A 14,899-nucleotide genomic window follows, 5' to 3' on the forward strand; every position below is an offset into this window, starting at 1 on the left:
CCAGAGATATCTGGGATCAGTGCTGTGTGAATGGTACAGAGTGAGTTTTTTAGGAATGTGTATCAGAAGAAGCAACTACTCTTTTCCTGGGATGCTACAGTAAAACATCATGAAAGAGGAGGCAGTTTTCTTTGTCCTTCAAGGATAACAACTTAATGATTAAATGATGAAAGCTAACACATTCCGAGCACTTACTAAGTGCCACATGGTTGTTTTAGCACTAAGTTTTGAGCATTTACATCCTGATCATGCCTTTAGCATTTGCAGATAAGAAGAGTTACATGAACTAACTCATCCAGGGCTAAGGATCTAGGGGAGTGTTTTTGTAAGTGAAGTTGTTGTGGGGTGGAGAAGGGGCATAGAGGGATCACTGCTCAGGAGGAACATCTGCTTTGGATTCAGAGTAGGGCTGGGGCAGAAAGGAAGAGTGGGCAGGAAGCAAGACTGGGGTGAGGGTTGGGACCAGGCTCAGTTCTGATGGCTCCTAATGGCCCAGCTGGAGTGGAGTTTGGACTTCAATGAATAGAGTATGGGTAGTTTTGTTCCCAGTCTGAATTAGAAGAAGTAAACGGGCAATGGTTTGTTGGATAGATGGGGGTAAAAGACCCTGGAAGAAGGGAGTGTGAGGGAAGTGACCGAGGACGACAGTGGGCCTGGAAGGCAGGCAGAGGGAAGGGGAATTTCTCCACCGGAGCCTCCGAAACTGGTTTTCTCTTTCTTTCAAAGCAAAACAAGGTATTTGGGGAACATTGACAGTTCAATAAAGGAAATTAGGTCCTGGGTTTACACATGTTCTGACATTACAAACCCCTTTTGACTCCCATTTTTATGTTTCTTAACCAAAAACCATGTTGCATGAAACGCCAATGGAGCCCTTGGCCCAGTCCTGTAACTGCAGACCTAGTCAGGTGCTTCTCATGGCAGCATCGGTGGAAAAGATCTGGAAGCAACAAAAGATGTGTCCCCTGCCCTCCAAAAGCTTGTAATGCAGTGCAGAATCAGGTAGACCCAGATGCAGTAGTAGGACTGTGTTCATCTTTATCTCAGATCCCACCTTCCTAGGCATCCTCCTTTCATTCTTCTCCTTTAGCCTTAGGTCTCACCATCCCCAGATGTTAGAGAGATCTTGGGCAGCAGTGGCAAGGTTTAAGATCATAGGCTTAGCAGGTAAGGATGAAGATGGGAGGCTGGAATGATGAGTTCAAATTACAGATCCCAGATGACAGGTCTTATAGGGAAGACCAGGTCTGGAGATCCCTTACCTGCATCTGTGTGATTTCTATTTAATAGGTACAGGAAAGTTATTGGATCACAAAATCCTTAGAGGAGACTCTTACAGTGTTGCTGAGCCCCTTCAGCCCTGTTCATCTGTACTTGATCCACAGCTGTAACTGCACAGGCGGCACACTTTCTGTAGCCCTGTTTCTAGCCCTTGCTTTGCTGCAGATACTTAGGTTGAGAGTGTGTTTGGTCACTCATGTTAGAATAGGCCAAGAGGTCTCACCTACACCAAGTTTGATCTGACTCTGCTAGCTTTTGCTTTGAAACAGTCCTGTGTGTTTGTTCTCCTGATAATGCCACTGTTAGCAGAAAGTTCTGTCTCCCAACAGCCTGGGTAGACATCCTGTTGATGGCAGAGAAGATCTGGGAGGTCACTCACTCACTATGAGGTGGGGTACTGTCCTCTAGGGTGAAGGCAGGCAGAGAGGCAGTACCACATTATCTAAGTTTGAAGACTGTGTTTCATATGCAAGATCAGTAGCAGGCACAGAAAGGGATTGAGTGCTAAGGTAGAGAATCATGATTGCTCACACACAATATAGAAATAGATCTTTTGGGATAAGGGGAGGTTTTTCTCTAGGAAAAGAAAATAGCCCTAGTTGCCTGTAATCCCAGTGACTCGGGAAGCTGAGACAGGAGGATCACAAGTTTGTGATCAACTTCAGCAACTTAGTGAGGCTTGTCTCAAAATAAAAAATAAAAGGACTGGGGATGTACCTCAGTGGCAAAGCACCTAGGTTAAATCCTCAGTACCAAAAGGAAAAATGAAAAAAAGAACCCTGGAAAAACACTTGATTAACACCTAATTAGTTGCCTCTTTTCATAGCCACTGAAATGCAAATGCAGAAAAATGACAAGTTGACTATGAAGGATGGATATATGATATATTCATATAACTTGCCTGTGGACACAGTGCCTTGAGTATAAGACCTCTTGTCTTTAAATCCAGTTTGTGTTAGGGTTTACAGAGTTTTCTCAAGGCCAAACCCAGAGGAATAAGATGTATTGGTGGCAGCCCTGCCCTAGAGATTCATAGTGTCCTACTTTTTGCTAAAAGACGTTTTGGGATCTCTCTACCAGTTGCATAGGATTTCTTGCCACTTCTTAAAGGCTTATATACAGAAAATTAAAGCTTGCATTTTCATGTCAATGTGCCTCTTAGGGTATTTTCATGATTGATTTCTTAGGATTTGAAATTGTTTTAACATTTTGCAACATAGAACTTGAATTTTGTTATCTTTAATGTAGTTACCAATCTTTCAGTAATTCATATTTGAAGTACATTATGTTTCCAAAATCTGTATTGGAACTAAAATTTCACAGCAGTATGAATTTTTGACCATGAAAGCCACTAATATTTACATTTGCCACAGTACTCTAACTTAACTGCAGTCTTGTCCTGATTTACTAATTGCAAGATCTTTTTATGATAGACAACTCAACTAGTATCTTCTTACTCTTAACTGTCTTCCAGCACTTAGCTGGGGTAATCATTGAACATCAGTATGATATAATGCTCACACCTAGAGTTGAGAATATGCTCTTTTGATTCAGTTTAAATTTATTTTATAAAGAACTTTGTCCAAATGTGCAAATTCTCTGAACAGTAATGTTTGCATGGGATTTGCCCTGGACTGGCTACTTCTGTAGCCCAGTTTCAAAGTTTACTTGTGATGTCAAATGTCTTTCACACTAACTGAAGTGTTTGTGTATTTGCTCTTCTGTCCTCCTGTTTTTACTGTTTCTCTGCTTTAGAGATTCAGAATATTCAGAGAGCTTCTTTCTATGACAGTGTTTCTGGTCTTCATGAGCCACCAGGTGAATGTATACAGCCTGTAGCCTCCAAAACAGAAGGGTTTTAAGCCCACAGAGAAAACTTGGGGAGGGCTGGCAGGGTGGCTGGGGAGGGCAGGGTACACTGGGGGGTTGGGGTTGGGTTTGGGGTTTCTGTTTTTGTTTTGCTCATAGGCTGCATGAACCTTTCATTTCATGCTCAGTTTTATTACACTTCAAGGCAACTGTTTGAGTGCATAAACAATTCAATTGCTGCTGCCTATACATTGCTTCTTATTTTATGCATAGCACTTACAGCATTGCATATTAAAAGGTATGTCACTACCTTTTCCAATAGCACCATTTTGATACACAGTCCTCCAAGGGAATTGTTATGAATTGATCTGCTAAATGACATCTCCTTTGTCTTTGAGTCACCTTTAAATTTTAACTCTTAAGGAATTCCAAGGAGGAGTATTTTTCTTTTTGTTTTTCTCTTTTTAAGTCTCTATCATTTTGTGAACAAATAATTACATATTTATCTCAGGTATGTTGGTCTTGTTATAACTTTGGTTTGGAATTGGTATGCATATCTAGCTAGTTGGACTGGGGGCCCTGAATCTCTCTACAAGATTTGATAGATGTAGCTCAAGACTAAGATGTAATATTGTTAGAATTTATACTTTGAACTTCAAATTGAGGTCAAAATGTTTTAGCTTGGTAATCTTGAGTTCCCAGTCCTGTTTTAAAATACATGCCAATGATGGCTAGAAGGACCCCCAAAGCCCAATATAAAATGTAACTCACCCAGCTTTCCAATTGTTTAGTAAAATTGGCAAGTAGCAGAATTCAAAGAAAAAGCCAAATTCATCTTATAAAAATCTCCTTTATGAATTTTGGAACATGATAATATTGATATTTAAATTCATCTCCAGAGTTATTTTTTAAAATGTTAAACGACTGTGCCTAATTTAGTCCAACTCAAGATTCCTGCCATATACTAGCTCATATACTCTGAAAGAAGTAGAGTGCAAGCTCGGTGTGGGAGGGGAGGATATTGTACCAAAGAAAATGTGAGCTGGAATGAGAATTGCACAGAAGCACAGAAGCCCAAAGAAAGAAACCTGCACACTCAGTTACCTTGGGCCTTGGGGAGCACTGACAATGGAAAGGACGTGGAGAGACAGAGCGAGCTGAGCACCAGCTGTCAGCTTATGGTCTGCCTCGGACTTGTGCTTTGTCAAAAAGTCAAAATCTCTTGGATATCTCCCTCTTAAGATTAAACCTCTGTCCTACTTTTGGATTTCTGATCTTTTAAGAGAATTCCAGACTTCGAGGTCTTTGAGAGCAGGGCAAGGGCCTATTGCTGTCATTTCCCAGTACCTAGCACAACAAAGGCACACCATGAATGAGTCCTTAAGTGAGAAAATTGCTGGGTGGGAGGGGTGGCAATCCCATTCCCAGTTTCCTGCAACACTCCCACCCTGATCTTTCCTTCCCCTAAAGTACAGAGGCTCTTTCCTGTGCAACCATGATCTTTGGGGTGCATGGTCCAGGCATTTTTCTGTACCAACAGGATTCAGTACAGAGCCACTCTTGGATGATTTCATTGTAATGAGAAAACAGAAAATGAGCACACAACCCCCCACCCTACACACACATGTGAACACACATTCTTACCTTGGTGCTGAAGAGGTCCCTGGCTCTATCTCTCTGTGATGTGGCCTTTGGTTGAGTTACTTGGCTGAACCAAGTGTGAAGCAAGTCTTAATCTCTTCTTCTTCATGGAGGCCTGTCCATCTACCATGGCCAAATATGATCTGTGAAGTGGTGTATAATAGTTCTACAGTAAAATCTTTCTCTCTTCATTATGTGTTTATCGGTTGAGGAAACCACAGGGAAGTATAAGAGATTTAAAACTGAAAATATAGGATATTGGTATTTTCAGTGTTTTCTCAGAAAATAGTTGGTGAAGGGGTTCCTGGGGACCCAGGTTGTGATTGCCTGTGGCAAGCTGACCTTTAGCGGGCATCTGTTTAAGGAAGTCACACAAAGGTAATATGGACCCCCTGTGCTGCTGGGCACATTTGTAATGTTGGGAAAATGAAGAGCATGTAGGTTTCTGAGGATAAAAATGAGAAACTGAGGTGGAGGTTTCAAAAGCATCAAAGGACAGATGCAGAAAAGAAAGGAGCGGGAGAAAAGGGTATTCCTAGCAGCAGAACATGGAGGTCCCACAGGTTTCTGCTATAATGTTTAAGACTGTTTTCTTCCACATCTGTTTTGAAAATCTGGACTTCTGAGATTAACCAGTCATGGAGAATGCAAGCAGACTAAGTAGCAAAGAGGGATTCTAACTTCAAAGTTAGAGTCAGGCTTTTGGACTTAAAGGGTTAGAGAACTGTCAAATGGCTTTTAGACCCGACCCAACCAGCCTGGAGGGACAATTATGTACCTAATACTGGCTAGTACCTGCGGTTTCCTTCAGAGTAACACCATTTAGGCTCTTTGAACCCTCACATGTGCTAGATTGCAGCTGACAGATCTGAAACAGTACCATGAAAGAAAATGTAAGAAGAGCCATGAAGCAAGTTTTTATTGTTAGTAGATCAGCGGATCCTCCCACCCCTTTCTCATTCTTTCATAGAAGCAGCCCTGGAAATGAAGGAGCAGCAATTAACTTGAGACTGAGAAGCACCAAGGAGGGACTGGTCCCCAACCCTGGAGGTCTTGCCCAGTGTCACAGCTCTTCCAGGGCTCCCCTCATCCTGTGATCGCCACTGGATTCTTACCTACCTGCTCACCACAATTGAGCAGAAAGACTTCTACTGTAGCCATGCTTAAAACATAGCAGTTGGATGTTCTGACTTCAAAAGCTTTGAAGCAGTCTTTTTTTTTTTTTTTTTTTAATCCAGTAATACATTAAAGGCAGTTCCACTTAGAATAAAGCAACATGACTGATAAAAAAGGCAGCATTGAATCTAAGGATTATAGGTTTTAGACATAAAGTGCCACCTTAGGATCTGTGGTTTGGATCTGATGATTTATGTGCTTCAACTGTCATCATCTTGAATGGATGAAAGTTTGTTGTTGCAGTGTATTCTACTCTTTCATATTTTTGTATCTTGAGTCTTACCAGTAGTTGGGAATTCAAGAAGAAGTAGCATTTGGGTACTGCAGCTAGAGTTCCTGAGGTTAAGTGGAGATGATGACACTTGGCTTTCGTAGTCCTTGTGAGCCTCGTGCCCCTGATGCATGGGCTGTGCAGTATACGTGATCTGGGAGAGTTGCAGTTGCCATACCTGCAGCTGCTGCAGCTGTTGTTGCACCCTTGTGACTGTTGTTGTTGTAATTATGAAAAAAAAAATTTGCTCAGTGTATATTTCCTTGGTTTTTATTTAATGCAAGTCTACCTTTATGCACAATGTCCCATGGCCCAGCTAATAGGCAGTCATGCTGGGCTGTCAGTATTATGTTTGGGATGGGGACCTGCTGGGGAAGCAAGGACAATAGTGCAGCAGCCACCCTGGGGAGAAGAGAACTTCCTGTTTGCCAGTCACCTTGGGCTTCTGAAAGGGATGGGGAAACATCCACAGGGAAGGGAAGTTCAGCTTATTGAACTTGGAATAAGAAAGATTGTTTTCTCCTTAACTCAACCTCTGGACTTCCTGGAATTTTTCTCATAATCTCCAAATACTCTAAAGCAATTACTGTAACAGACTGGTTGCAGCAGCCTTTATACAATGGTTGTAAATTTGTTGTTACTATGTAGGCATTATGGAGACACTATTTGATGTTAAGATTGTTTCTAGGAATTAAGAGCAGTTTAATATTTGTTTCTGAATATGGTTTTAACTATTGGTAACATTTTTGTCTGTTAGAGTGACATTGTCTTAAATGAGTACTGAGAACCTGGAATGGTGCTGCATGCAGAGGCTGTTGAAATTAACAGTGAAATAAACAGCCAACTCCTGGTTTCTAGCTATACTAGCTAGAGTGAGTTTCTGACTACCTGGCTTAAACATTTCAAATTAAATTTAGTGGCATAGTATTTGGACTGAGTTTGAAAAACATAAAAATCTCATCTTCCTTCTATCTCCTAGATTGTTCCCGAGAAGGACCATTAAGAATTCCAGCAGTAGACAGTAATATCCCTCATATAAAACTGTGTATGGCAGCTTTGTGATGACATAGATGACAAATTCCATTTTTTCTGTTAAATTATGAATATGGAACCCATCTGATGTCTGACTATTGAAATCTTTATAGATTAATAAATTGTCAGTGCAAAATACTTTTAATCCTTTTCAGGCTTCTGGGGAAGCTAATAATTTAAATGCTCACCAGTAGCCCTAACCAAGTTTTCCTGACACCTGAGGGAGAAGAGTTTGTGGTGGGACGACAACCAATCCTGTTCTCACTCAGCCAGTGACTATGGCACATCCTGAGGCTCAGGGGCCACGTTAGATCCCAAAGGAACTGAATTGCTCCCTGCAAATTGCTGCTAGATCTTGGCTGTACATTCTCTGCCCTTCCTTGCTTCCTACTCTTATAACCGTTTTCCCCAAGAAAATACTCTTAATACTCTTTTAAAACAGCAGCTTTTCTGGGTCTTGATTTTAAAGTGCAGTCAGACTTTATAGCATTCTAGCCCAAATCGTTTAATAAAGTTCCCAAAGTGTTTCTCTATTACCCACAAGATAGTTTTACTTATTAGTAGATTTTCACCAAGTTTAAAATTTTAAATTTCACCAAGTTAAAAATAATAATATCAAAGTTAAAACCATTCATTTTTTTAAGAACCTGAATATTAGTTTTTGATTACTCTTATTAAAATTAAATTTGAAAATCGGGTTTATTTTGCTTATTTTTGTCTGTGGGAATAGACAGTGTTGGACATTGGCAGCATGTGGTGTGTAAGAATTGCCCTTACAGGTCGACATACTGCAAAGTGAACCCAGTGCTCTTTTCTCTTTGGTGATGATAGTATAATTCATTCTTTTGGTAAATTTGGTGTTCCTTCAGCAAGTACTTATTAAATAGCCACTCGGTGCCAAGCACCATACTCTATCCAGTGCTGGGTGGATGGGGAGGTAGTAGTGGTCATCTTAGCTGACTGTCAGGGTCAGAGAGACCTTGGAAACAGCTCCCAGATCCTGAGTATGAGATGCTGGGGAAGCATTCCCTGGGGAGCTTTGTTGGGCAGAGAAGATGCATAGAATAGTGTAGAGGTAAGTCCCGGGTATCTATCCTTAGGCAATTTGAAGCTTAGAGGAGCTGGTGGACTACTTAGGTGGGGTGGTAACCAGAGACTAAGAAGAAGACTTTAATGATTACCAGTGTGGTACTGCAGGCCTGCAATCCCAGCTACTCGGGAGGCTGAGGCAGGAGGATCTCAAGTTCAAGACCACCCTGAATAACTTATCAAAATCCCTGTCTCAAAATAAGACAAAAAAGACTGGGGATGTACCCCCAGGTCAGGGGTAGAGCGCTTACCTAACATGGGCACGGCCTTGGGTTCATTCCCCAGCACCACAAAAGAAAAAGAAGACCTCCTGAGGTTAGGTACAGGAATGGCAACTTAAAATTGTTGGAGAGCTTGCCAAGATGATTGGAGGGGGTTGGCAGAGAGAAAAGGATGGAATAGAAAGTCACTGCATCTTAGGGAAGAGCATCCAATTTGTTGGAGTTCAGGGATTGTGTAAGAAAGCCGCAAGAGGCGCTGCCACTGAGCTCTGGAATGCTTTGCAGATCCTCCCCATTCAGTGAATAGAAGTCCCCAACTCCATTTCACAGGGAGGAACTGAGGCTGAGACATTGGGGAATTTGCCTCCAGATCACAGGGCTCATGGCTGGCAGGTGCTTCTGACTCTGGGTCAAGTTCATCTCTGTGCTTGTGTCACTGGGCTAAATTATTTGGACCATATCTGACAGACCGTGGGAGAAATTTCAGGAATTTAATTCTCAGTTTTGTCCTTTAGAAATGGCTATTAATCCTTGCACTGGGACAACAGGTATAAATGGAAAGAACAGTGTGGCATCCAGGGACAGAGGATGAAATGGGGGGCATGAGGCCAGAGGAAGAAAGGAGCTAGGAGAAATGCAGAATCCAGGTCAGAAGGAAGAGCACAGCCAGGGTACCCCTCCTCCTCCTTGTCTGGCGCTGCCTCCCCTACCCAGCTCCCTGATGCTCACTCCCAGACCTCATCTCTTTTTCTGTTTTCCCTTCAGACAGCTTATCCAGTCCTGTAACTTTAAATAGTATCTATAAGTCAACCACTCTCAAATTTACCTTTCTTGCTCAGACCTCTCTTCATCGAAGCAGGCTACAACATTCATTTGTCTCTGGTATCTCACCTCCACTTTGATGGGAGAGTGTGTTTCCCAGCCACAGACCAGCTTCTCTCTCTGTCTCACCCGTGATCTCACCTGCCTGCCACTCAGTTGCTCAAGCCAGAATCCTAGAAGTTGTTCTTGAAATTTTCATCTTCCTTTGCAGAGCCAGAAAATCACAGAGGCAAGTGCATCCTCCCACCAGAATATGTCTTGAATCTTCCTTCTCTATCTACCTCCTCTTTAATCTCACTGGTTCTCTTCCAAGCCAACCCTACTACCATGGCTCCTTTGGTCTCCCCACTTCCACTCCTGCCCAACCCTTCCCTCAGTCCACTCTGTCCATAGCAGCCAGAGGAGTGTTATGCTGTCCTTGCTCAGGATGGCGATGGCCTCCCTTCATGTCTTTCTGCCCTTGGACTTTCTACCAACTGGAACAGTCTTTCTCACTAGCTAGTTCTTCATCTTTGGCTATTAATTGGCATCTCTGCAGAGAGATCTCTGACCGCTCATTTCTCTCATAACATCTTGTTCTTTTCCTTTGGTGCATTTCTACTTTTAATTTACATGACTTTAATGTCTAGTTCACATTTGCACAAACATGTATCAAGCATGTTAGTGCCAGATGTGCAGGGAGCAGAAATGCAGTGTTGAGGAAAAGCAGACATGAGCAGCATTTCACAGGGACGTGTAGAAGGCAGAGGTGCCTGTGAAAGGAGAATGCAGCTGGGTAGCCAGGTCTGCCTAGTTAGAGTCTTAAATGAGCTCTCTTGGGCTGAGAATATGGCTTGAGAAAAGCAGAGGGTCAATATCTGTGCTTGTATCTAACCATATTCTAGAATTTTAAGTGACTTGAGTTTGGATCTCTAGAGAGTCCCACAGTGTACAGGAACAGTGGGGGAGAAGTCCTCAAGGACCCTGAGACTGAAGGAACTAGCAGAAGACAGGGTGCTGAAGAAGCTGAGGGTCATAAAAAGGCCAAGAGCTGGGGAAGGTTCTTAGAATGCTGCTGTGATGCTAACAGGTCAATATACCAGGGTCAAGTAATATAAGCACTGGACATCAATAGGTGGGCATCACCCTGGGGAGGAGGTGAGGAGGCTGGGCTAGAGGCCAGTTGGCCAACATGGAGGAAGTTCATGTGGGAAGATGGAAGTGGCAAGCCTGTGAACTACTCTAGAGAGAAACTGGGCTCCGAGGAGTCAAGGAGAAGTGGGCCCAAGCAAGGGCAAGGGAATTTTGTTGTTCATGGACACCAGAGGTGGGGTTTGATGCTGTTTCTGCTAGGGTACGTGATGAGGGAGAGGTTGAAGAATGGAGCGTCTGAGGTGGTGGATGGACTCCAGTGCTCAGGCACAAGGTTTGCCTCCGCTATTCAGTCTGGTGGCTTCACTGGGAGCAACTGTAGTATAACTTGCATGCCTGGGCCTGAAACTACCCGGCTTTCTCCAAACAACCCTCCTCCAACTTCCATTCCAGACCTGTTAACCTGAGCAGGTACTTTACTTTCTTTTCTGTAAAAACTCAAAGTCTAGAATCAAATGAGATCTTACACAAAGTCCTTCACTCAGTACCAGATCCCCACATGCCTCTGTTGCAAGAAACAGAAAGAAATGAGGTGGCTGTTAGAGTCGAGGGGAGCATTAACAAGGGCAGGTCAATTGATATTCTGATTGCTTTAAAAATATTTCAGCATTGTGTTTCATTCATTTTAACAGGTTTTTTGTTTGTTCGTTTAATGGGGACACATGCACATCATGCACCAAATACACCAGCAACTGGTGCACTCTTTAACTTCACCATTAGAAGTGTTCTGTAGATAATGTAAAAATATCAGCTGCTTGAATAATAGAGGAATGTCTGAGAAGTCTAGCCATTATCCAGAGAGAAAGCTTAGGCATTGGTTCTTTTCACAAGAGTTCTTCCCATTTTGTTTGCGCCCTTTGTAAGTATTGTTCATACTTTAAGGCAATAGCTAAAGTTTACACGTTGCTCAAAATCCGAACTATCATCTCATCTTCCTGCATCTGTTCCTGAAACTCAAATGGCTTTACTTACTGAAAATCTAATATCTAATAAGAAATAACCCTGGTCTCTGATCTTTGAGCAGAGTCATTCAAAGGATTTGTATAGTCATATGTTTTTATGTATATTTTATGAGCCATTTCCTATTTGGAGATTTTTTACAGTATCAGTTTGTGTATCAGTAATGCCAGCCAAGAACCTTTCATTGACCAAACACTTGCAAATGTAGCAGGCAGACTGTTAGCAAAGCTGCCCCGTTCCCGAGGTTAGTGCAGTGGGAGGCATCTGAGGTGTGGGAGTTGGACTTGTGAAGCACTGCGATATCCCGCCATATAAGTGTGTGGCTGTTAGTTCCACGGCTTGTGCAGTGTCTAATTATGCTGACCGCCTTACCTATATGGCACCTCTTATCATTTGTTCACAAAGCTTGTGCTGCTACACTATCACTGTCTTTTCTTCCCCTTCCAAAGAGTCAGATTTGGCTCAGATTCCATTTCTTTTTTCTTCTCACCAGTGGATCGTATTGTGGGTCTGGATCAAGTCACTGGTATGACTGAGACAGCTTTTGGCTCTGCATATAAAACCAAGAAGGGCATGTTTCGTACTGTTGGGCAACTCTACAAAGAATCCCTCACCAAGCTGATGGCAACTCTCCGAAACACCAACCCTAATTTTGTTCGCTGCATCATTCCAAATCACGAGAAGCGGGTACGTGGAAGGCAAAACATATGCTAGTGTTTCAAGTTGATTGAGGTCAGGTGACGAAGATTAAACTAGAAAACTATTGTTTGCTTGATTAGGCTGGAAAACTGGATCCGCACCTAGTGCTAGATCAGCTTCGCTGTAATGGTGTCCTGGAAGGGATCAGGATCTGTCGCCAGGGGTTCCCCAACCGGATAGTTTTCCAGGAATTCAGACAGAGGTATTGCTGACTTTTACCTTTTTTCCATATATATCAAAGCTTATCTTAATATGAATGAAAATGATGATTTAATAAGGAAACCATTTTCCTTGTTCCCTGGATAGTTTTCATTTCCTTACATAGCAAAAGGACAATATGTACCTAGGAAAATTGAGTGCCTTCTTTATAGAAAGGGTGTAGGAACTGCTGTGGGTGCGCAGAGACATTCTGTCTTCAGAGCCTTAAAGTCAGCTGTGAGGTTAATGCAAAGAGCTGCAACCTATAGTTTACTCATTCAGATAGTTCTCCCTGAAATATAGTTATTTTGAAAGAGATCTTTTTATTTTTTTTTATTTTTTTTTTTTTTTGTATTTATAAAGTTATTTTTTTTTTTCTTTTTATTGTAAACAAATGGGATACATGTTGTTTCTCTATTTGTACATGGCGTAAAGGCATACCATTTGTGTAATCATAAATTTACATAGGGTAATGTTGTTTGATTCATTCTGCCATTTTTTCCCTTCCCCCCCTCCCCTCCCAGAAAGAGATCTTTTTAAATAGATGAGTAATATAAGTTCCTTTTAAGAAAATTTGAAAATGCAAGAGAAGACAACAGTAAATAAAAACCATCCAGGAATAATTCCTGAAAGCGTTTTGGGATGTTTCTGTCCATCTTTTTTCAGTTTCTATCTGCACATGTGTGTGTCTGTGTATCTATTTTTTCCTGTTTATGTGCGCACACAATTACTGTCCTTTAGAATAGAGAAGGATATAGTCTAGATTACAAAAGAATTTTTAAAAAGGGGGGAGGAAGAGGTTGATCAGTGTGCAATAGAAATTGATACAAATGTGATGAGCAATAGTTATTTTCAAATTTGATTTGATAATCTTCCTTAATAGTTAATTTAGTCACTTTTCCTATTTTCCTTTTTTTCTGGAGATCAAATTTCAAATTATGACAGCTTTTGTTGTTTCCAAGAAAGAAACAGGGCTGCCAAGTCAAAAGGACCTTCTGCCCTTTCTCCCACTATTTCAGATAGAATCAACTTGAGAAGCTCCTCTGAATCTTTATGTGTTCTCTGGAAAGCCACTCTTATGACCCCACTGTATGACAAACACTCTGATAGATTTTCATCTTTTATTAATAGTAAAAGAAGGGGGCATAATTGGCATCCTGGACACCAAGTTAATAGTTAGGATTCATCCTTTAATATAGCCCCTGACTTTGTGCTAGAGTTGTTCTGATTAAGATATGACTACATACAGCAAGGTGCACCAGACCTGGACTATGTTGGCTGTTACCTGATGATTTCTAGTGTTTTCAACAAAAGCCCATAGACATCCCCCTTACAACCTTTCCTGTTATCTAGTCAATTTCTAGAAATCAACTACTCTGAAGTATAAACAGTCAGATACTCTTTGCATCTTAAAATTGTGAAAATTTTGTGGCAGATGAAGAAAACAAAAGTTTTTAAAACATCATGCTTTTGATTCTCCTCTGCCCCACCCTCCTAAACCTACACTTCGATCTGGGAGAATTAATCTCATTTTTACTTTGCTTCTTATTATACGAAATACAAATTAGCTCTTCAGAGAACCTCAGATTAAAACTGGCACATTTCTTTCTTTGCCCTTAATTTGTGTATCATTTTATTGCCTATTAGAGCAAAACTAACAGTAAATAAGTATGTTCACAGATTTCTACAGAAGATCTTTTGGAATCTTTTCTTCCAGATATGAGATCCTAACTCCAAATGCTATTCCTAAGGGTTTCATGGATGGCAAACAGGCCTGTGAGCGAATGGTAAGCTTTACTTGATTTTTCTGGCTTGTTCAACTATCAATATAATCTTTTCTTCAGCAAAAAATAAACAGACTCTTTCTCTCTTAGATCCGAGCTTTGGAATTGGACCCAAACTTATATAGAATTGGACAGAGCAAGATATTTTTCAGAGCAGGAGTTTTGGCACACTTGGAGGAAGAAAGAGATTTGAAAATCACCGATATCATTATCTTCTTCCAAGCTGTCTGCAGAGGTTACTTGGCCAGAAAGTAAGTGGCTGATCTAAACTTGCTTGCCAGAGATGCAAGGGTGCAGGAGAAATAATGAAGTCTCTGTCAGCGTGGAAGTTGCTTTCTAGTAGAAGAGAGCACCAAGTAAAACAGGCATTCTGAATAACCACGTATTGCACTTAGGAAACACAGAGGGGCCAAGACATAAAACAAAGGGACTAAGAGTCCTGCTTCAGCTGAGTTCATCTGAGAAACCTTTTCTAAGGCCAAAATCTCAATGGTAAGACTGGCTCCATGAATAGAGGAGAGAGAGACTATACCAGCAAAGCAAAACAGGGGACCTTCTGTCATCACACTGTCTTCACTGCCTCAGGAATATAGGATGTTTATTCCAGTCCAGGCATGTACTCACATGTGTGTATGTGTGAATGACAGGAGGAGAAGGGTGCAGGAATCAGTGACAGATGCCTGGGGTGGACCAGGCAGACCAGTGAGTTGGATGATTGCAAGGCCTGGTGCCACTTCCTTGAGCATCTCACCCAAGGACTTGACTTGGGACTCACTCGCCACTAG

General features: G+C 41.7%; 1 protein-coding gene across 3 annotated transcripts in view; it reads left to right on the forward strand.

The window, feature by feature from the left end:
- Window positions 1-14,899, forward strand: part of Myh10 (myosin heavy chain 10) — a 141,136-nt gene that overhangs the window by 89,406 nt on the left and 36,831 nt on the right. For 2 of the 3 annotated variants that reach the window (XM_047546634.1, XM_047546636.1), the window contains exons 16-20: window positions 3,037-3,099; window positions 11,927-12,120; window positions 12,213-12,334; window positions 14,048-14,117; window positions 14,205-14,365. In XM_047546634.1, coding sequence (XP_047402590.1) covers window positions 3,037-3,099; window positions 11,927-12,120; window positions 12,213-12,334; window positions 14,048-14,117; window positions 14,205-14,365 — 610 coding nt within the window. The remainder of the gene's footprint in view (window positions 1-3,036; window positions 3,100-11,926; window positions 12,121-12,212; window positions 12,335-14,047; window positions 14,118-14,204; window positions 14,366-14,899) is intronic. The other variant, XM_047546635.1, reaches the window with a different exon arrangement.

This window comes from Sciurus carolinensis, chromosome 3 (assembly GCF_902686445.1).
Source record: "Sciurus carolinensis chromosome 3, mSciCar1.2, whole genome shotgun sequence".
Classification (NCBI taxonomy): Eukaryota; Metazoa; Chordata; class Mammalia; order Rodentia; family Sciuridae; genus Sciurus; species Sciurus carolinensis.